Source organism: Oncorhynchus gorbuscha, unplaced genomic scaffold (genome assembly GCF_021184085.1).
Source record: "Oncorhynchus gorbuscha isolate QuinsamMale2020 ecotype Even-year unplaced genomic scaffold, OgorEven_v1.0 Un_scaffold_609, whole genome shotgun sequence".
In the NCBI taxonomy this organism is placed as follows: domain Eukaryota; kingdom Metazoa; phylum Chordata; class Actinopteri; order Salmoniformes; family Salmonidae; genus Oncorhynchus; species Oncorhynchus gorbuscha.
Window position 1 is genome coordinate 138,977 of NW_025745735.1, and position 23,340 is coordinate 162,316.

The following is a 23,340-nucleotide window of genomic DNA, read 5'->3' on the forward strand; positions in this document are numbered from 1 at the left end:
TGCTCGGTCATGCTGGAAAAGGCATTGTTCGTCATCAAACTGTTCCTGGATGGTTGGGAGAAGTTTGCTCTCGGAGGATGTGTTGGTACCATGCTTTATTCATGGCTGTGTCCTTAGGCAAAATTGTGAGTGAGCCCACTCCCTTGGCTGAGAAGCAACCCCACACATGAATGGTCTCAGGATGCTTTACTGTTGGCATGACACAGGACTGATGGTAGCGCTCACCATGTCTTCTCCAGACAAGCTTTTTTCCGAATGCCCCAAACAATTGGAAAAAGGATTCATCAGAGAAAATGACTTTACCCCAGTCCTCAGCAGTTCAATCCCTGTACCTTTTGCAGAATATCAGTCTGTCCCTGATGTTTTTCCTGGAGAAAAGTGGCTTCTTTGCTGCCCTTCTTGACACCAGGCCATCCTCCAAAAGTCTTTGCCTCACTGTGCGTGCAGATTCACTCACACCTGCCTGCTGCCATTCCTGAGCAAGCTCTGTACTGGTGGTGCCCCACATCCCGCAGCTGAATCAATTTGAGGAGACGGTCCTGGCGCTTGCTGGACTTTCTTGGGCGCCCTGAAGCCTTCTTCACAACAATTGAACCGCTCTCCTTTAACTTCTTGATGATCCGATAAATAGTTGATTTAGGTGCAATCTTACTGGCAGCAATATCCCTGCCTGTGAAGCCATTTTTGTGCAACGCTATGATGACGGCACAAGTTTCCTTGCAGGTAACCATGGTTGACAGAGGAAGAACAATGATTCCAATTACCACCCTCCTTTTGAAGCTTCCAGTCTCTTATTCGAACTCCATCAGCATGGCAGAGTGATCTCCTGCCTTGTCCTCGTCATCACTCACACCTGTGTTCATGAGAGAATCACTGACATGATGTCAGCTGGTCCTTTTGTGGCAGGGCTGGAATGGAGTGGAAATGTTTTTTGGGGGGTTCAGTTCATTTCCATGGCAAAGAGGGACTTTGCAATTAATTGGAATTCATCTGATCACTCTTCATAACATTCTGGAGTATATGCAAATTGCCATCATACAAACTGAGGCAGCAGACTTTGTGAAAATTAATATTTGTGTCATTCTCAACTTTTGGCCACGACTGTACACACACAATTTTATGTTATGATTTCAGTTTGTGAGTGTGTGTAATATGAGGGTTAGATGCATGTTTATTTTCAACATTTTCAACAATTGCAACACTGCCATGATTATCTGAGCCACATTAGTCTGACTTTCGGCAAATGCGCCTCCTCTGACTTTACTCCTCGACTGTCATCTACAGTCGGTTGCTTTAGCCTTACCACTCAAACGCTCCCAACCAATATCTATGGTGCTGTTCGTGGCAACGTAATCTCGCCGAGTCTACCTTGAAATTATAAAATCAATCTCAGTGAGACCTGACAGATTCAGAAGCTTGAAAACCCCAATACAAAAAAGCCTAATCTAATACATAATGGCTTTTATTTAAATAGTTTTTGAGTCAAAGATAATGGTTTCAGTATAGTCTGTTTTTCAAACGGGGTTGTTAATGATTTTATTTCAGTTTACAAATGTTTTTTTCAAGATCAGTTTTCAGTTTTAGTTTACTTTAACCAAACTTAGTGTGTTGGTGAGTGAGAGTGTCAGGGGTGCTGGAGTAGAGTACAGATTGCATTGCGCCAGGCTATTAGTGTCTGGGTGAAGTGGGAAATGGATTTCCCAGTTAGTTGTCTGGCATCTGTCCCATCTCAGTTATTGAAAGAAGATCAGAGGGGATATCGTGGTGAAATATGGCCCAAACAAGCCACTACACAACAACACTGGAATAAGAACTATAGTGGAACGTTTCTAAAGTGAAGGCAGGTGTGGTTGGGGGTTGATGGTGGGTTCTCGCCTACAGTACTGCATCAACCCCTTTATTCTCTATGGAGCCCCCTGTTATCATAAGGGAAGTACAAATAAGATACAAATACTGATTTATGGTGGCAATGGCTGAAATGTGTGTCCATCTTGGGCTAAATCTATGATTCCTTTCAATCCCAGGAAATCAAATTAAATGTGATTATGTGCAAGCCATTAAAAAATATAATCCATTAATCCCTTGATATTGAATATTTACTTCATCATGTGTGACCTCCCACTTAATGTCATCTCCTCTCTCTTTCCTCAGCAGCAGGCTGCACCTTTGATGAGGATTCTGAGCCCAGTCTGTGTGACTTCACCCAAGGCGAGGAGGATGACTTTGACTGGCAGCTCTACCGGACACACAACTCGCCCTACGCCTCTTCTGACCTCCTGCGTGGTGGGTTCCTGCTCTTATTACGCTTCAGAGTATTGAAGTTTCATCTGGTGCTAACCTGGTATCCACTATGGTATCTAATGCAAGTATCACTATCACTTTGTGGATGGTGTATCTGTATCAGAAATTATAAAAAACCAGGACTGGGGTGGTATGAGACTTCTCAAGTCTTAATGTGTGATGTTTTCCTCCCTGGATTACAATCCTTAGATAGAATGTCAATGTGCGAGCCAACAACATACACATTGGCTTTCGAAGCAGCTAGTGCCTGCTCTTCTTAGGTGTGATTTACAGTCTTTGTGCGTGTTCCCACGTGCATGTTTGCTCAAATGAGATGCTGAAGCTGTCCAGAAGCTGGGAGTGTTTAGGAAACACTCCAAAGTGTGGATGCCTTCCTATTCTATTAATGGGTAATGGGATTCAGTGTGACGTTAGAGAAGCAAAATTAACTTGGATGAAAACCCCCTAAGACACCATAATGACATAATAGAATAGGAGATAAAGTGGCAGAACAAATGGATGGCTGATAGAAAAAACAAATATTACGGAAGATAACAAACTGTGCTGAGAGGCAGACGACACAATGATATGACTCACTACAATCAAGCGAATGGACTAATAGGACCTTTATGAATAATTTGAGACATATAATTTAAAAGGGAATCATTCCGGGCCTTAAACACCTCACACACCTCACACTCATTACATTTGATGGGGGAGACTACAGTCACTCTGAAGAAGGTCCAAAAATTCCTAAAGGGAGGAGATGAAGTGAAGGCTCTTTTTTAATCACAATGCAGGGGATGCTGATTTCCATGAAATCACTTCATACCACCAAGCAACAAACACATTACATTCATAATATATAACTCCAACGATCCCAAACAGTTAAACTGCATATCTCTGTGCCCTAGGAGGAAGTCCACTGTGAGCAGCTCACCCTGCACTAACATAAAGAACATGAGCACATCTACTGCTGCTAAGCTTCCCAGTAAAGCTCATGAAGTCAATAATTTGCTAGTAACAGATGACATTCATATTATAACTATCTCTGATACTCATTTAGATAATATTTTTGATGATACAGTGGTAGCAATACAAGGTTATAACATTTACAGAACATATAGAATTGCCAATGGTGGAGGTGTTGCTGTTTATATTCAGAACCACATTCCTGTACAGATTAGAGAGGGTGTCATGTTAAATACTGTTGAAGTAATATGGGTACAGGTTCAACAGCCTCACCTAAAGCTCATTCTTGTGGGAAGCTGCTAAAGACCACCAAGTGCTAACAGTCAATATCTGGTTTACTTCTTTGGGACTGGGGGGGCAGTATTGAGTAGCTTGGACAAAAAGGTGCCCAGAGTAAACTGCCTGCTACTCAGGCCTGAAAGCTAGAATATGCATATCATTATTAGTATTGGATAGTAAACACTCTGAAGTTTCTAAAACTGTTCGAATGATGTCTGTGAGTATAACAGAACTCATATGGCAGGCAAAAACCTGAGAAAAAAACCCAACCAGGAAGTGGGAAATCTGAGGTTTGTCGTCTTTCAAGTCATTGCCTATCGAATATACAGTGTCTATGGGGTCATATTGAACTTCCTACGGCTTCCAGTGGATGTCAACAGTCTTTAGAACCTTGTTTGAGGCTTCTACTGTGAAGGAGGGGGGAATGAGAGCTGATTGAGTCAGATGTCAGGCAGAGTGGCATGAGCTCAGTCTCGCGTGCCCCGTGAGATTTGGCTGCTTTCCATTGCATTTCTACAGACAAAGGAATTCTCCAGTTGAAACATTATTGAAGATTTCTGATAAAAACATCCTAAAGATTGATTCTACACTTCGTTTGACATGTTTCTACAAACTGTAATATGACTTTTCGTATGAACTTTCGCCTGGACTTGCCCGCGCCTCGTGAGTTTGGATTGTGTACTAAACACGCAAACAAAAACGAACAAAACAAACATGTACTGTTGAACTGGGATTCCTGGGAGTGCATTCCGATGAAGATCATCAAAGGTAAGTGAATATTTATAATGCTATTTCTGACTTCTGTTGACTCCACAACATGGCGGGTATCTGCATGGCTTGTTTTTGTGTCTGAGCGCCGTACTCCGATTATTGCATGGTTTGCTTTTTCCGTAAAGTTTTTTTGAAATATGACACAGCGGTTGCATTAAGGAGAAGTGGATCTAAATTTCCATACATAACACTTGTATCTTTTAGCAATGTTGATTATGAGTATTTCTGTAAATTGACGTGGCTCTCTGCAAAATCACCAGATGTTTTGGAACTACTGAACATAACGTGCCAATGTAAACTGAGATTTTTGGATGTAAATATGAACTTTACCAAACAAAACATATGTGTATTGTGTAACATAGTCCTATGAGTGTCGTCTGATGAAGACCATCAAAGGTTAGTGATTCATTTGATCTCTATTTCTGCTTTTTGTGACTCCTCTCTTTGGCTGGAGAAACAGCTGTGTTTCTCTGTGACTAGGTACTGACCTAACGCAATCGTTTGGTGTGCTTTCGTCGTAAAGCCTTTTTGAAATCGGACACTGTGGCTGGATTTACAACAAGTTTATCTTTAAAATTGTGTAAAATTGTTTGATGAATTTTAATTACGGGATTTCTGTTGTTTTTAATTTGGAGCCCTGCAATTTCACTGGCTGTTGGTGAGTTGGGATGCTTACCGTCCCACATATCCCGGAGATGTTAACGTGTGAAATGCTTGATAATGTATGTGATATCAACAGTGAAGTATAATAAATAAGTATAATAAATATTCACTGGCTCTCATCAAGCTGCCCACTCAAGAAAAAGCTTAAAAATGTCACCGGTGCCTGCAACCTGGTTCAGGTTATCAGTCAAACTACCAGGGTAGTTACAAACAAACAGCACTGGAATGAGTGGTCATAAGAGGTTGTACAATAAGTTTGGTTGTGATTCCTATGTTATTAATGAAAATAATATCTGTTGGTCCGTGGTGTGTAATGAGGAGCAAACAGACACTGCACATGACATTTATGAAATTGCTTATTCCAGTTGCTAATAAGCATGCAGCCATTAAGAAAATGACTGTAAAAATGGTTAAATCCCCATGGATTGATGAGGAATTTAAAAAATGTACGGTTGAGAGGGATGAGGCAAAAGAAATGGCAAATAAGTCTGGCTGCACAACCGATTGGAAAACGTATTGCAAATTGAGTGACTAAATTGAATAAAAAGAAGGAACTACACTGAAACTATCAGGTTTCAGATATGACCCAGATGCAGACAGTGTCGAAGTAACAAAAGTTTATTTCTAGTACAGGGGCAGGCAACACGTCCAGAAAGGGTGCAACACGTTCAGAACAGCAGGTAGTCTCAGGGTCAGGGCAGGCAGGGGTGAATAATCCAGAGAGGTGTGGCAAGGTATAGAACGGCAGGCAGGCTCAGGATCAGGGCAGGCAGAAAGGTCAAAAACGGGAAAGACTATAAAACCGGAACAAGAACAAACAGGAGCAAGGGGACAAACGCTGGTAGGTTTCACAAAACAAACTGGCAATACATTTACATTTAACATTTAAGTCATTTAGCAGACTCTCTTATCCAGAGCGACTTACAAATTGGTTCATTCACCTTATGACATCCAGTGGAACAGTCACTTTACAATAGTGCATCTAGATCTTAAAGGGGGGGTGGGGGGTGGGGTGAGAAGGATTACTTTATCCTATCCTAGGTATTCCTTAAAGAGGTGGGGTTTCAGGTGTCTCCGGAAGGTGGTGATTGACTCCGCTGTCCTGGCGTCGTGAGGGAGTTTGTTCCACCATTGGGGAGCCAGAGCAGCGAACAGTTTTGACTGGGCTGAGCGGGAACTGTACTTCCTCAGTGGTAGGGAGGCGAGCAGGCCAGAGGTGGATGAACGCAGTGCCCTTGTTTGGGTGTAGGGCCTGATCAGAGCCTGGAGGTACTGAGGTGCCGTTCCCCTCGCAGCTCCGTAGGCAAGCACCATGGTCTTGTAGCGGATGTGAGCTTCAACTGGAAGCCAGTGGAGAGAGCGGAGGAGCGGGTTGACGTGAGAGAACTTGGGAAGGTTGAACACCAGACGGGCTGCGGCGTTCTGGATGAGTTGTAGGGGTTTAATGGCACAGGCAGGGAGCCCAGCCAACAGCGATAGACAAACAGAGAACACCGGTATAAATACACTGGGGAAGATGGGCGACACCTGGAGAGGGGTGGAGACAAGCACAAAGACAGGTGAGACAGATCAGGGTGTGACAGAAACAAAGATAAGTGAAATAAATAATTATTGTAAAAAGCTTTGGAGCACCTTAAATGAAATTCTGGGGAAAAAGGCAAACTCAACTCTATCATTCGTTGAATCAGATGGCTCATTCCTCACAAAACCAACTGATATTGCCAATTACTTTATTGATTTTTTTCATTAGCAAGATTAGCAAATTTATGCATGACATGCCAGCAACAACTGCTGACACTATACATCCAAATATATCTGACCAAATTCTGAAAGACAAGCATTGTAATATTAAATTCCGTATAGTGAGTGTGGAAGAGGTGAAAAAATTGTTGTCTATCAACAATGACAAGCCACCGGGGTCTGACAACTTGAATGGAAAATTACTGAGGATAATAGCGGACAATATTGCCACTCCTATATGCCATATTCTTTTATTTAAGCCTATTGGAATGTGTGTGCCACCAGGCTTGGAGGGAAGAAAATGTCATTCCACTCCCTAAGAATAGTAAATCCCCCTTTACCTGCTCAAATAGCCGACCAATCAGTCTGTTACCAACCCGTAGTAAACTTTTGGAACAAACTTTCAGCATGTTTATAGAGAAGGACATTCAACAAGCACAGAACTTACACAAATGACTGATGATTGGCTGATAGAAATGGATGATTGATGAATATTGTGGAGACTGTTGTGTTAGACTTCAGTGCGGCTTTTGACATTATCGATCATAGTCTGCTGCTGGCAAAACTTATGTTATGGATTTACACCCCCTGCTTTATTGTCTAATAGAACACAGAGGGTGCACTTTAATGGTAGCCTGCCTCTCCAACATAATCCAGGTAGAATCAGGATTTCCCCAAGGCAGCTTTCTAGGCCCATGACTTTTTTCACTCTTTACTAATGAATTGCCACTGGCTTTGAGGAAGCGGTGTCTATGTATGCACATGACCCAACACTATACATGTCAGCTACTACAGCGACTGAAATGACTTAACAAATAGTTGCAGTTTGTTTCAGAGTGGGTGGCAAGGAATAACTTAGTTCTAAATATTTCAAAATCTTAAAGCATTGTATTTGGGACAAATCATTCACTAAACCTAAAACCTCAACTAATCTTGGAATAAAAATGTGGAAATTGAGCAAGTTGATGTGACTAAACTGCTTGGAGTTAACCTGGATTGTAAAAATGTCATGGTTAAAACATATTGTCACAACAGTAGCTAAGATGGGGAGAAGTACGTCCATGATAAGGCGCTGTTCTGCCTTCTTGACAGCACTATCATCAAGGCAGGTTCTACAGGCTGTAGTTTTGTCTTAACCTGGACTACTGTTCAGTCGTGTGGTCATGTGCCACAAAAAGGACTTATGCAATTGTTTCAGAACAGGGCAGCACGGCTGGCCCTTGCATATACACAGAGAGCTAATATTAATGATATGCATGTCAATCTCTCCTGACTCAAAGTGGATAGGTTTTTTTGACATGTTGACCCGATCTGTCTGTTTGAACTACTGGCGCACAGCTCGGACACCCATGCATACCCCACAAGACATTCCACAAGAGGTATCTTCACAGTCCCCAAGTCCAGAACAGACTATGGAAGGCGCACAGTACTACATCGAGCCATGACTACATGGAACTATATTCCACATCAAGTAACTCATGCAAGCAGTACATTTACACCTTATGGAACAGCGGGGACTGTGAAGCAACACAAACATAGGCACAGACACATGCAGACACACACACATACTCACAAGTACACATGGATTTTGTACTGTATATATGTGGTAGTGGTGGAGTAGGGGCCTGAGGTCACACAGTCTGTGAATGTATGTTTTTAAAATGGTATAAACTGCCTTAATTTTGCTGGACTCCTGGAAGAGTATTTGCTGCCTTGGCAAATGGGATCCATAAAATGGGATCCATAAATACAAATACTAAACTTTTCATTCACGTTCTAGTCATTTGCTACCATCAGACACCATCCAATTCAGTGCAGGCTTTGTGATAATTAATACTTTCCCATTCCATCTGAATTAAAACCAGATTTACACACAGATTTACCACATTTACACCAATCTGGGGCCTTCAGTGAAACTATAACGGAGGTGAAGTCAGGCAGGCAGGTAACAAAGAGGAAAGAGACAGCTTTGGGAACACATTATCGACCAAGCACCAAGACAGATATGTGAGTTTACTCACCCAGGCTCTTTTTATCTGGGATTCTAGAACAAATGCAAGGAAATCCATTTCACAATCATGTTATTTGTAACATGCACTGTCACGACTTCCGCCGAAGTCTGTCCCTCTACTTGTTCGTGTGGCGTTCGGCGGTCGACGTCACCGGCTTTCTAGCCACCACCACCACTTTTCATTTTCCATTTGTTCTGTCTTTGTCTTATCACACCTGGCTTCACTTGATCAATTACTTGTTTATTATTTATCCCCCTGTTCTACATGTTGTATTTGTGAGTGATTGTTTGTTGTATTGTGGTCCATATGGTGTGGCCGTGTATATTACGTGTTATGTTTGAAATTTTTAGTAAAGTATTTTATTACTCATATCTGCTGTCCTGCTTCTGACTCATCTCACCAGCTACACACAGACGCCTTTACAGAATCACTCACCCAGAAGATGGAGTCAGCAGGAGCAGATGCCCTCCCAGTCGCAGTGGAGGAGCGCCTTCAGCAGCACGTGACCATGTTGCAACGTCTGGGCACAGCCATAGATCGCGTGCTGCAAACGATGGATCGTTGGGAGAGAGGAGGTTGTGTGGGGGACTGGGAGCTGTTGGCTGTTGTCAAGGTTCTGAAGGCGTGGAGACATTGGTTTGAGGGGGCTAAACACCCTTTTCTCATCTGGACTGACCACTCCAATCTGGAGTACATCCGGGCGGCGAGGGTGGGACTGAACCGTCTGGTATAGAGGTCCTGGATGGCAGGAAGCTTGGCCCCAGTGATGTACTGGGCCGTACGCACTGCCCTCTATAGTGCCTTGCGGTCAGAGGCCGAGCAGTTGCCATTCCAAGCAGGGATGCAATCTGTCAGGATGCTCTCAATGGTGCAGCTGTAGAAACCTTTTAGGATTTGAGGAACCATGTCAATTTTTTTCAGTCTCCTGAGGGGGATTGGTTTTTGTTGTGCCCTCTTCACGACTGTCTTGGTGTGCTTGGACCCTGTTAATTTGTTGGTGATGTGGACGCCAAGGAGGTTGTGTGGGGGACTGGGAGCTGTTGGCTCTTGTCAAGGTTCTGAAGGCGTGGAGACATTGGCTTGAGGGGGCTAAACACCCTTTTCTCATCTGGACTGACCACTCCAATCTGGAGTACATCCGAGCGGCGAGGGTGGGACTGAACCGTCTAGTATAGAGGTCCTGGATGGCAGGAAGCTTGGCCCCAGTGATGTACTGCGCCGTACGCACTACCCTCTATTGTGCCTTGCGGTTAGAGGCCGAGCAGTTGCCATTCCAAGCAGGGATGCAATCTGTCAGGATGCTCTCAATGGTGCAGCTGTAGAAACCTTTCAGTCTGCATTCTTGTAATAAAACGTCAGCTTATTTTTCCCGCAAACACATGCTTGTGAATATTTCCTTAAATCTTTCCCGGACTAGCTGTCTTGGTTTTCTGATTGCTTGATATTTTTTATGGATCTGAGGAACCATGTCAAATTTTTTCAGTCTCCTGAGGGGGATTGGTTTTTGTTGTGCCCTCTTCACGACTGTCTTGGTGTGCTTGGACCCTGTTAATTTGTTGGTGATGTGGACGCCAAGGAACTTGAAGCTCTCAACCTGCACCATTAGAGCCCCATCGATGAGAATGGGGGCGTGCTCGGTCCACCTTTTCCTGTAGTCTTGATCACGTTGAGGGAGAGGTAGTTGTCCTTGCACCAAATGGTCAGGTCTCTGTGTCACTGGGCAGCTTGTTTCACTGGGCAGCTCTCGGCTGTGCTTCCCTGCCACATCCGATGAGCGTCGAAGCTGGTGTAGTACGATTCAGTCTTAGTCCTGTATTGACACTTTGCCTGTTTGATGGTTTGTTGGGGGGCATAGCAGAATTTCTTATAAGCTTCCGGGTTCGAGTCCCGCTCCTTGAAAGCGACAGCTCTACCCTTTAGGTAAGTGCGGATGTTGCCTGTAATTCATGGCTTCTGGTTGGGGTATGTACGCACAGTCAGTGTGCGGATGACGTCCTCGATGCCATCGGAAGAATCCCGGAACATTTTCCAGTCTCTGCTAGCATAATAGTCCAGTAGTTAACCTCTCTGGGATCGTTCGGGATGTGAGCGTCCCACCTCTCAACAGCCAGTGAAACTACAGGGCTCCAAATTCAAAACAACAGAAATTCCATAATTAAAATTCCCCAAACATAGAAGTATTTTACACTATTTTAAAGATAAACTTCTCGTTAATCCAACCACAGTCTCTAATTTCAAAAATGCTTTTCGGCGAAAGCACGACATATCATTATGTTAGCTCAGAAACTAGCATTCAACCATTTTCCAACCATAGAGAGGAGTCACAAAAAGCTGAAATATAGATAAAATGAATCACTAACCTTTGATGATCTTCATCAGATGACACTCATAGGAATTAATGTTACACAATACCTGCATGTTTTGTTCGGTAAAGTTCATATTTATATCCAAATATCTGAGTTTACATTGGCGTGTTACGTTCAGTAGTTCCAAAACATCCGGTGATTTTGCAGAGAGCCACATCAATTCACAGAAATACTCACAATAAGCATTGATAAAAGATACAACTATTATACACGGAATTATAGATACACTTCTCCTTAATGCAACCGCTGTGTCAGATTTTAAAAAAACTTTACCGAAAAAGCACACCATGCTATAATCTGAGTACAGCGCTCAGAGCCCATACATACTGTATATCCGCCATGTTGTGGAGTCAACATTAGTCAAAATAGTATTATAAATATTCACTTACCTTTGATCTTCATCAGAATGCACTCCCAGGATTCCCAGTTCCACAGTAAATGTTTGTTTTGTTCGATAATGTCCATTTATGTCAAAATAGCTACTTTTGTTATTAGCAAGTTCAGTCCAGTAATCCACATTCACGAAGAGCGTTCACTAGTTTCAGACGAAAAGTGAAAGTTCCGTTACAGTTCGTAGAAACATGTCAAACGATGTATGGAATCAAGAGACTAAAGCTTGTGGCTGCTTGCAGACCTCTGACTCATTCCCCTCTCATTCCGCCCATATTTATAGTAGAAGCATCAAACAAGTTTCTAAAGACTATTGGTATCTAGTGGAAGCCTTAGGAAGTGCAAAATTACTAATACCCCACTGTGTATTCGATAGGGGCTGAGTTCAAAAACTACAAACCTCAGTTTTCCCATTTCCTGGTTGGATTTTTTCTCAGATTTTTTTGCCTGCCATATGATTTCTGTTATACTCTGTTATAGTATAACATAATCATTCAAACAGTTTCAGAAACTTCAGAGTGTTTTCTATCCAAATCTAATTATATGCATATTCTAGCCTTTATGGCTGAGTAGCAGGCTGCTTAATTTGGGCACGCTTTTCATCCAAAATTCCCAATACTGCCCCCTACCCCAAAGAAGTTAAGCATCTGCTTCATCTGACTACTTTTTTATTGTCTGAGTCATTGGTGCATCTTCCTTGAAATTTTGCTTGTAGCAGGAATCAGGAGAATTATGGTCAGATTTGCCAAATGGAGGGCGAGGGAGAACTTTGTGCGTCTCTGTGTGTGGAGTAAAAAAAGTCCCTGTATAAAAGTCCCCGGCCACTAGGAGCGCCGCCCCTGGATGAGCTATTTCCTGTTTGATTATGGTGGTTTACAGCTCATTGAGTGCGGTCTTAGTGCCAGCGGTCTTAGTGCCAGCGGTCTTAGTGCCAGCGGTCTTAGTGCCAGCGGTCTTAGTGCCAGCGGTCTTAGTGCCAGCGGTCTTAGTGCCAGCGGTCTTAGTGCCAGCGGTCTTAGTGCCAGCGGTCTTAGTGCCAGCGGTCTTTGCGCCAGCGGTCTTTGCGCCAGCGGTCTTAGCGCCAGCGGTCTTAGCGCCAGTCTGTGTTTGTATGTAGACAGCTACGAAAAATACAGATCATTTCTCTTGGTAGATAGTAGGGTCTACAGTTTATCATGAGATATTCTGCCTCAGGCGAGCACAACCTTGACACTTCCTGAGATATCGTGCACCAGCTGTTGTTTTCAAATATAAATAGACTGCCATCTTGCAATCTCCTGCGAAATCTCAGTCTCTTTGTCCTGCGAATGACGGGGATGAAGGCCTGTTCGGGTGTCTGGAGTAAATCCTTCTCGTCCTACTCATTAAAGAAAAGTTCTTTGTCAATTCAAGGTGAGTATTTTTATTTATTTTATTTTATTTCACCTTTATTTAACCAGGTAGGCAAGTTGAGAACAAGTTCTCATTTACAATTGCGACCTGGCCAAGATAAAGCAAAGCAGTTCGACAGATACAACGACACAGAGTTACACATGGAGTAAAACAAACATACAGTCAATAATACAGTATAAACAAGTCTATATACAATGTGAGCAAATTAGGTGAGAAGGGAGGTAAAGGCAAAAAAGGCCATGGTGGCAAAGTAAATACAATATAGCAAGTAAAACACTGGAATGGTAGTTTTGCAATGGAAGAATGTGCAAAGTAGAAATAAAAATAATGGGGTGCAAAGGAGCAAAATAAATAAATAAATAAAATACAGTTGAGAAAGAGGTAGTTGTTTGGGCGAAATTATAGGTGGGCTATGTACAGGTGCAGTAATCTGTAAGATGCTCTGACAGTTGGTGCTTAAAGCTAGTGAGGGAGATAAGTGTTTCCAGTTTCAGAGATTTTTGTAGTTCGTTCCAGTCATTGGCAGCAGAGAACTGGAAGGAGAGGCGGCCAAAGAAAGAATTGGTTTTGGGGGTGACTAGAGAGATGTACCTGCTGGAGCGTGTGCTACAGGTGGGAGATGCTATGGTGACCAGCGAGCTGAGATAAGGGAGTAATCGCTGTTCTGATGTCCATAAGTTATTTTTGGCCATAAGAGACGGTAGCAGCAACATTATGGACAAAATAAGTTACAAACAATGCGAAAAGACCAACAAAATAGCACAGTTGGTTAAGAGCCAATAAAATGACAGCCATCCTCCCCGGTGCCATTACTTATTATCAGTTATCAGGAAGGCAGTTTACTCAGGTTTGCAGTCTGTGTAAGTTGTCTCATATCCTTCATCAGCAGTTTACTGTAACAATCCACCATCAGGGCAGAGAAGGTGGAGGATAACTTGTGTTTATGAGATAAGGCTATTTACAGTGGCCCGGTATTAACTTTCTGGGCTGAGACATTGGTGCCCAGTGAAGATTTGCAAACATTGCCTGTGGTGTCTCACAGGAGAAATCAGGATTTTCAATGTAGAGGGAAAGCTTGTGGAAGGAATGAGGGAGGAACATTTTTAATAAAAGCATTTCTCCTGTTTAAGCTGTTTATCATTTTCATTTTCCTTCTGAAATGTGCTAGAGACTCATATGCCTACAGACATACAGTACTGTACGTACGCCCCATGACAAACATGGATAAACTGTTACTGAGTCATTAAATAGTTTAAAGTTTTGTCAAAGTCAGTATAAGTATCACTTTCACAGCTGAATGTAAGATAGATTAAGAATCAAGGACTGGGCTGGACAGACACCACTTATATGAAGAGTCATACCAGAAACACACAGATCCTTAGGTTCCTTTAATTATGACCTTCCAGAAGAGATGAATCAGACTTTATGAGATGAATGTGTGACAGGACTGTCTGTCTAGACATACATACTTGTTTAAGATAAGAGTAGAATTGAATATAATTTAATGTTGAGCATGGTAAAAGTGATTGCTTTGCTTTTCTTGAGAAAAGAGAGAGGGGAGCGACCCCAATTTGGTTCCTTGGAAGTTGTGGGAATGTATGTTTTTGCTTCCAAATCAAATTTTATTGGTCACATACACATGGTAAGCAGATGTTAATGTGAGTGTAGCGAAATGCTTGTGCTTCTAGTTCCAACAGTGCAGTAATATTCTAACAAGTAATCTAACATTTCCCAAACACCTAATACACACAAATCTAAAGGGGTGAATGAGAATATGTACATATAAGTATATAGAAGAGCGATGGCCGAGCGGCAAAGTCAAGGTGCGGGAGATGGTATAAAATACAATATATACATGTGGTATGAGTAATGTAAGATATGTTATTCATTATTAAAGTGGCATTATTTGAAGTGGCATTGTTTACAGTGACTTGTGATCCATTTATTAAAGTGTCCAGTGATTGGGTCTCAATGTAGGCAGCAGCCTCTCTGAGTTAGTGATTGCTTTTTAGCAGTCTGATGGCCTTGATATAGAAGCTGTTTCTCAGTCTCTCGGTGCCAGCTTTGACGCAACTGTATGACCTCACCTTCTGGATGATTGCGGTGTGAACAGGCAGTGGCTCGGGTGGTTTTTATCCTTGATGTACCCGTTGGTTCTGGGAACGAAACCATATGTTTTGGGAAAGTAATTTTTTTTTTTGTTTGCAGGGAGGTGCTGAGAGTTTTTCTATGGTTCCCTGAAAGTACATTTTTTGGTTTTATTAATGGAAATTATAGGTTATTTGAAGGGTATTAAATAACATTCTGAGAACATGTTTCTATAAGACTTTTCATAACACTGCTAGTTTAGTTTGGGTTAACTGTTTTGAACGCCAAGCACAGATAGGATACATGGAAATGTATTTACTTAGGCAATAATCAGCTGACACGGCATCAGTGAGATTTGAACTTATTATCTGCTCTCTGTCCATGGAATTAGTCCACTGCACCACCAAGATGGAGCAACTGTAGCATGCCATGTTTTTTTTCTCAGTTATACAAAGCTGTTCATTTTAGTATTTTTCAAATGAAACAAGCACTCATTTAGATCAGGTGTGGCCGATTAGTGGGTGTGGCCAACACACCCGAACACACTTATCAAGATGGAGGATGGGAGAGAGTTTTGTTGAGGCTGAACAGAATGTAAACTACTGTTCAAAAGTTTGGGTTCACTTAGAAATGTCCTTGTTTTCCATGAAAATATACATGAAATGAGGTTGCAAAATTAATAGGAAATATCGTCAAGATGTTGACAAAGTTATAAATAATGAATTTTAATTGAAATAATAATTGTCCTTCAAACTTTGCTTTTGTAAAAGAATCCTCCGTTTGGAGCAATTACAGCCTTGCAGACTTTTGGCATTCTAGTAGTCAATTTGAAGAGATTTCACCCCATGTTTCCTGAAATACCTCCCACAAGTTGGATTGGCTTGATGGTCACTTCTTACGTACAATACTGTCAAGCTGCTCCCTCAACAGCTCAATATGGTTGAGATCCGGTGACTATGCTGGCCACTCAATTATAGACAGAATACCAGCTGACTGTTTCTTCCCTAAATAGTTATTGCATAGTTTGGAGTTGTGTTTTGGGTTATTGTCCTGTTGTAGGAAATTGGCTCCAATTAAGCGCCGTCCACAGGGTATGGTGTTGCAAAATGGAGTGATAGCTTCCTTCTTCAAGATCCCTTTTACCCTGTACAAATCTCCCACTTTACCATCACATTGCCTCCACCATGCTTGACAGATGGCATCAAGCACTCCTATAGCATCTTTATATTTTTGCTGCGTCCTACAAATGTTCTTCTTTGTGATCCGAACACCTCAAACTTAGATTTGTCTGTCCATAACACTTTTCCCAATCTTCCTCTGTCCAGTGTGTGTTATTTTGCCCATTTTAATTGTTATTATTTTGTCCAGTCTGAGATATGGCTTTTTCTTTGCAACTCTGCCTAGAAGGCCAGCATCCAGGAGTCGCCTCTTCACTAAACATTGATACTGGTGTTTTGCGGGTACTATTTAATGAAGCTGCCAGTTGAGGACTTGTTTTTTTAATATTTTATTTTACCTTTATTTAACCAGGCAAGTCAGTTAAGAACACATTCTTATTTTCAATGACGGCCTGGGAACAGTGGTTTAACTGCCTGTTCAGGGGCAGAACGACAGATTTGTACCTTGTCAGCTCGGGGGTTTGAACTCGCAACCTTCCGGTTACTAGTCCAACGCTCTAACCACTAGGCTACGCTGCCACCCCAGCGGGTGTCTGTTTCTCAAACTAGACACTCTAATGTACTTGTCCTCTTGCTCAGTAGTGCACCGGGGCCTACCACTCCTCTTTTTATTCTGGTTAGAGACAGTTTGCGCTGTCCTGTGAAGGGAGTAGTACACAGCGTTGTACGAGATCTTCATTTTCTTGTCAATTTCTTGCATGGAATAGCCTTAATTTCTCAGAACAAGAATAGACTGACGAGTTTCAGAAGAAAGGTCTTTGTTCTTGGCCATTTTGAGCCTGTAATCGAACACACAAATGCTGATGCTCCAGATAATCGACTAATCTAAAGAAGGCCAGTTTTATTGCTGCTTTAATTAGTAGAACAGTTTTCAGATGTGCTAACATAATTGCAAAATGGTTTTCAAATTATCAATTTGCCTTTGATAAACTTGGATTAGCTAACACAACGTGCCATTGGAACACAGGAGTGATGGTTGCTGATAATGGGCCTCTACACTCTACATGTAGATATTCCATAAAAAATCTGCCGTTTCCAGCTACAATAGTATTTTACAACATTAGCAATGTCTACACTGTATTTCTGATCAATTTGATGTTATTTTAATTGACAAAAAAAGGGTTTTCTTCCAAACTTTTGAACGGTAGTGTATATGTTTTTAAATAAGATTCTTTGAACATTACTAATGTTTCTTGTGCAGGAATACAATAATTGTACTTTTGATTTCTGTAAAGTCCGTGTGGAAGTGGTGAAAAAATATTATTGTCTGTCAACAATGACAAGCCACCGGGGTCTGACAATCGGGATGGAAAACAATTGAGGATAATAGCGGACGATTTTGCCACTCCTATCTGCCAAATCTTCAATATAAGCCAACTAGAAAGTGTGTGCCCTCAGGCCTGGTGGGAAGCTAAAGTCATTCCACTACCCAAGAACAGTGAAGCATTCTTTACAGGCTCAAATAGCCGACCAATCAGCCTGTTACCAACCCTTAGTAAACCAGATACAATGCTATTTCACAGTAAACAAACAGGCTCTAACCAGACTTTCATCACGCTTATAGGGAAGGACAATCAAATGGCGCGGCACAAATGACTGATGATTGGCTGAGAGAAATTGATGATACAATGATTTTGGGGGCTATCTTGTTAGACTTCAGTGCAGCTTTTGACATTATTGACCATATTCTGCTGGAAAAACGTTTGTTATAACCTTGTATGCTACCACTGTATCATCAAAGGTATTATCTGAGTTTCAGAGCCAGAAAATTAATTTCATGTTACTAGCAAATTATTGATGGCTAGCAGCTTGATGGTTAGCAGTTTAGCGTCTCTGTCAAGCAGGCTTCAACCTGTCTGTTAAGTGGTATTCCGGGACAAGAAATTGCAGTCCTAGCTGTTAAAAGCTAACCATGTCGCGGAATCCATGCAAAAACAAGTTCTGTATTCGTATTTCATGAATATCAGTTGTTTCAATCAAAAATAACAAACCAAGTGTTTGACAGCATACACTGTTCAGCTGCACACTTTGATGAAGATGGGAAGAATGCTGTCCATAATAAACCGCTTCTCTGCCTTTCTAACTACACTATCAACAAGGCAGGTCCTACAGGTTCTAGTTTTGTTGCACCTGGATTAATGTTCAGTCATGTGGTCTGGTGCTACAAAGTGGGACCTTGGGAAATTACAAATGGCTCAGAACAGGGCAGCACGGCTGACCCTTAAATGTACATAGAGAGCTAATATTAATAATATGCATGTAAGTCTCTCGTGGCTCAAAATGGAGGAGAGATTGACTTCATCACTACTTGTTTTTGGAAGAAGTGTCGACATGCTGAATGCACCGAGGCGTCTGTTTAAACTACTAGCACCCATGCATACCCCACACAACATGCCACCAAAGGTCTCTTCACAATCCCCAAGTCAAGAACAGACAATGGGAGGTGCACAGTACTACATAGGTAACTGATGCAAGCAGGTAACTGATGCAAGCAGTAGAATCAGAGTTAAAAAACAGATAATAATACACCTTGTAGAACAGCTGGGACTGTGAAGAGTCACAAACAAGCACAGACACACATACTGTACACATAAGATACGCACTCTACACACACGTACACATGGATGCTGTATTGAATATATGTGATAGTGGTGTATTGGCCTGAGGGAACACACTAAATATATTGGGTAAAGTATTATGGAATGTAATGTCATGTAATATTTTAAATTGTACGTATCGGTCTTAATGTTGCTGGACCCCAGGAAGAGTAATGGGGGATCCTTAATAAACACATGCATAATTCTGGAAATGGTGCTATAATTTGTTTACCAATATGTTTGTGGGGGATTGTTTTAGAGTAGAGGATAGGGAACAAATGTTTCTGCTGAGTAATTGAGAGATTGGTGCTTTTGTGAGTTGCTGGTTTTGTAAAACAGGAAAAGATTGTACAATTTAATTGCGTCACCTTATCTTTTAACCTTAACCTGACCTTTTTAATGTTAAGTTCTTTCATCCATGTCCAGATTAAATTATTCAATAATTTTGAGAGGTACCAGCAATGTCCACAATAGTAAACTGGCTATCGGAGCAGTGGTGGAATAAGTACCAAATTGTCAAACTTGAGTAAAGGTATAGATACCTTTAATAAAAAGTTACTCAAGTAAAAGTCACCCAGTATAATACTACTTGAGTAAACGTCTAAGTATTTTGTTCTAAATATACTTAGGTATCAAAAGAAAACATAATTGCTAAAATATACTTAAATCATTTATACTTTCAGTTTTGATAATAAAATTCCTTATATTAAGCAAAGCAGACAGCACCATTTTCTTGTTTTTTACATTTATGGAAAGCCAGGGGCACACTCCAACACTCAGACATCATTTACAAACGATGCATTTGTGTTTAGTGAGTCCGCCAGATCAGAGGCAGAAGGGATGACCATGTGTTTTTTTGAATTGGACCATTTCCTGACCTGCTCAGCATTCAAAATGTAACGAGTACTTCTGGGTGTCAGGTAAAATGTATGGAGTAAAACGTACATTATTTTCTTTAAGAATGTAGTGAAGTAAAAGTAAAAGTAGTCAAAAATATAAATAGTAAAGTACAGATACCCAAAAAGTAGTACTTTAAAGTATGTTTACTTAAGTTACACCACTGTATAGGAGCTACAGTGAAAAACACTCTAGAAACAAGAATACACCTATCCTCCAAATGGAAAGGCCTTTGATGAAAATAATCAAAGAAACGTATACCTCCCTGCAGTGAAGTGTATTTTTCATGTTAAGTCAACATTTACAGAAAGACAACTTCAGTATTGGGAAACATATTTGCATCACATAAGAAAAGTGGTGACTTTTGCATGAAATTGCTTGAATTGCTTTGCTGCTTTGCATAATTTTGCCACGCTGATCAATGCAATGTCTGTCAAAATAAGAAATTATATGTCATCACAGAAGCGCAGTAAAAAATATACCACGGACAAACAGAAGTAATACTTTTTAGTTTTAGGGCAAACAAAACCGACAATCTCTCAATCACGTTGGGGAATAAAGCTTTGGAATACTGAACACACATACTAGAGGCTTTCAGTGGTTGCCTGAAGGGTGGCGATCTAATTCACCATCTCATTTGAAGACCTGTGAGCTACCTGCTTGTAAGGAATCCTTCCAGGTTCCTTCTGAAATAATAATGCCTCCCTGTTTGTCTTTGGAGGGCCATGTAGAGAAAGAAGAGAGGTATGATGTGTGTGTACGTTTTTGGGTGCTGCTGAAAGCCAGAGGGAATAAGTAAGTAAATAGATGTGGGTGTAAATCGGACCTGGCTGACTAAATCTAAACCTAATGGGGAAAAGTAGCACATAAACTCTCCAAGTCTATGGGAAATTATGCTCTATTGTACAACTCCTAGACGTGACGTTGATAAAGTATATTAGCAGGGAGATAAAGAGGTCCTTGGTCGACACCAAGGCATTTTCTTTTCTCTAAAGGTAATTCAATTAATTTGTTTTATGTCTTCTTGCTTGAGAGGACTGTTTATCTAGCTGAGGGGACTGTAGCCTCATTAGCTCATGCCAAATGAGATGACATTTAGTATTCACCGAGGCCTGACAAAATAAATACATTCCCTGCATAGGAAGGTGTTCTTAATGCTTTATACACTCAGTGTATACGTATGGCTGTCACAACTTGGTTGATTTTCTGAAACAATGTATCACTTCCCAGAAATACTTTTATGGCTTGAAAAGTATGCAATTTATTCATTAGATTAAAATGTAATAAATAAATAATAAATACATTCCTATTAAATCCTAGGTGCATTGGCCCAATGTGGGCAGCCTACATGGGCCAATATTTTAGGCCGCATTGGACCCACATCATTCCAATGTGGGCATGTTTGCTGAAAAAAGATTGGCTTATTTCAGGCAAAGTGAGGGCTGCCTTGTCACGCCCTGACCTTAGTTATTTTTGTTTTCTTTATTATTTTGGTTAAGTCAGGGTGTGACAAGGGTGCTATCTGTGTTTTTGACTTGTCTAGGGTTTTTTGTATATTCTATGGGGTTTTGGTTAGGTCTAGGTAATTGTAGGTCTTATGGTGGCCTGAATTGGTTCCCCAATTAGAGGCAGCTGTTTATCGTTGTCTCTGATTGGGGATCCTATTCAGGTTGCCATTTTCCATTTTGGGTTTGTGGGTTATTGTCTATGTGTAGTTGCCTGTCAGCTTCACGTTAATTTTGTTGTTTTGTTAGTTAAGTGTTCTTCGTGTAATAAAAGAAGAATGCATTCTTATCCCGCTGCGCTTTGGTCTCCTCGTTATGACAAATGTGACATGCCTTCACCAGATATCAAATCAAATTTTATTGGTCACATACACATGTTTAGCAGATGTTATTGCAGGTGTAGCGAAATGCTTGTGCTTCTAGCTCCGACAGTACAGTAATATGGGCTGCCCACATTGGGCCACACTGGGCAAATGCCTTGGGGGCCAACGTGGAGCTGAGGAGCAAAGGCGCATTGGCTCAATATTGTCAGCCTACATGGGGCCAATATTTTAACCCCCGTTGGGCCCGCATCGTGCCAATGTGGACATGTTTTCTGTGAGGGCATGTCTGTATTCATCGAGGCAATTTCTACTTTGTACTTTTTCTCACATTGAACTTTGACCTAGATTTGTAATGTTAATTGGTCAATTGAACCATGTTTTGTCAGGGTCATACACAAACCTTCTAAGCCATATTTTGGTTAATATGAGTGTTCTCAGAGTTTTTGTGTGAAACACTTTGTGACCTTGCTTTCCTGTACACGATTAGTTGATGACTGGCCCTCCATGTCACTCATAACACATTTTAAACACAGAGGGAAGAGGAAGTGACTTGACATTGTTGGGTTTCTAATTACCAGAGTAAGAACTCGACGGACACTATGAAAGCTTAAACCAAGTTTATTCTTCCCAAAGGAGAAAACCGCTGAATCGACAAAGACATGGTTACAATAGTGGTGTTATACAGTTGAAGTCGGAAGTTTACATACACCTTAGCCAAATACATTTTAAATACATTTTAACTTAGTTTTTCACAATTCCTGACATTTCATCCTAGTAAGAAATACCTGTCTTAGGTCAGTTAGGATCACCACTTTATTTTAAGAATTTGAAATGTCAGAATAATAGTAGAGGGAATTATTTATTTCAGCTTTTCTTTCTTTCATTACATTCCCAGTGGGTCAGAAGTTTAAATACACTCAATTAGTATTTGGTAGCATTGCCTTTACATTGTTTAACTTGGGTCAAACATTTCAGGTAGCCTTCCACAAGCTTCCTTAAGTTGCGATGTATTTTGGCCCACTCCTCCTGACAGAGCTGGTGTAACTGAGTCAGGTTTGTAGGCCTCCTTGCTCGCACATGCTTTTTCAGTTCTGCTCACACATTTTCTATAGGATTGAGGTCAGGGCTTTGTGATGGCCACTCCAATACCTTGACTTTGTTGTCCTTAAGCCATTTTTCCAAAACTTTGGATGTATGCTTTAATTTCCTGACAAATGTCTTGAGATGTTGCTTCAATATATCCAGATCCTTTTCTTCCCTCATGATGCCATCTATTTTGTGAAGTGCACCAGTTCCTCCTGCAGTAAAGCACCCCCACAACATGATGATGCCACTCCCGTGCTTCACGTTTGGGATGATGTTCTTCGGCTTGCAAGCCTCCCCCTTTTTCCTCCAAAGATAACGATGGTCATTATGGGCAAACAGTTATATTTTTGTTTCATCAGACCGGAGGACATTTCTCCAAAAATAACGATCTTTGTCTGCATGTGTAGTTGCAAGCCGTAGTCTGGCTTTTTATGGTGGTTTTGGAGCAGTGACTTCTTCCTTGCTGAGCGGCCTTTCAGGTTATGTCGATATAGGACTCGTTTTACTGTGGATATAGATACTTTTGTACCTGTTTCCTCCAGCACCTTTAATGTTGTTCTGGAATTGATTTGCACATTTCGCACCAAAGTACGTTCATCTCTAGGAGATAAAGACTTCTCCTTCCTGAGCGATATGACTGCTGCGTGGACCCATGGTGTTTATACTTGCATACTATTGTTGTACAGATGGGCGTGGTACTTTCAGGGATTTGGAAATTGCCCCCATGGACGAACCAGACATGTGGAGGTCTACAATTTTTTTTCTGAGGTCCTGGCTGATTTCTTTTGATTTTCCCATGAT

At 41.3% G+C, this 23,340-nt stretch overlaps 1 protein-coding gene across 6 annotated transcripts in view; it reads left to right on the top strand.

Moving 5' to 3' along the window:
- Positions 1-23,340, top strand: part of LOC124019498 (receptor-type tyrosine-protein phosphatase U) — a 348,981-nt gene that overhangs the window by 81,720 nt on the left and 243,921 nt on the right. For 4 of the 6 annotated variants that reach the window (XM_046334848.1, XM_046334850.1, XM_046334851.1 and 1 more), the window contains exon 2: positions 2,152-2,283. In XM_046334848.1, the coding sequence (XP_046190804.1) occupies positions 2,152-2,283 (132 nt within the window). The remainder of the gene's footprint in view (positions 1-2,151; positions 2,284-23,340) is intronic. The other 2 variants (XM_046334849.1, XM_046334852.1) reach the window with 1 other exon arrangement.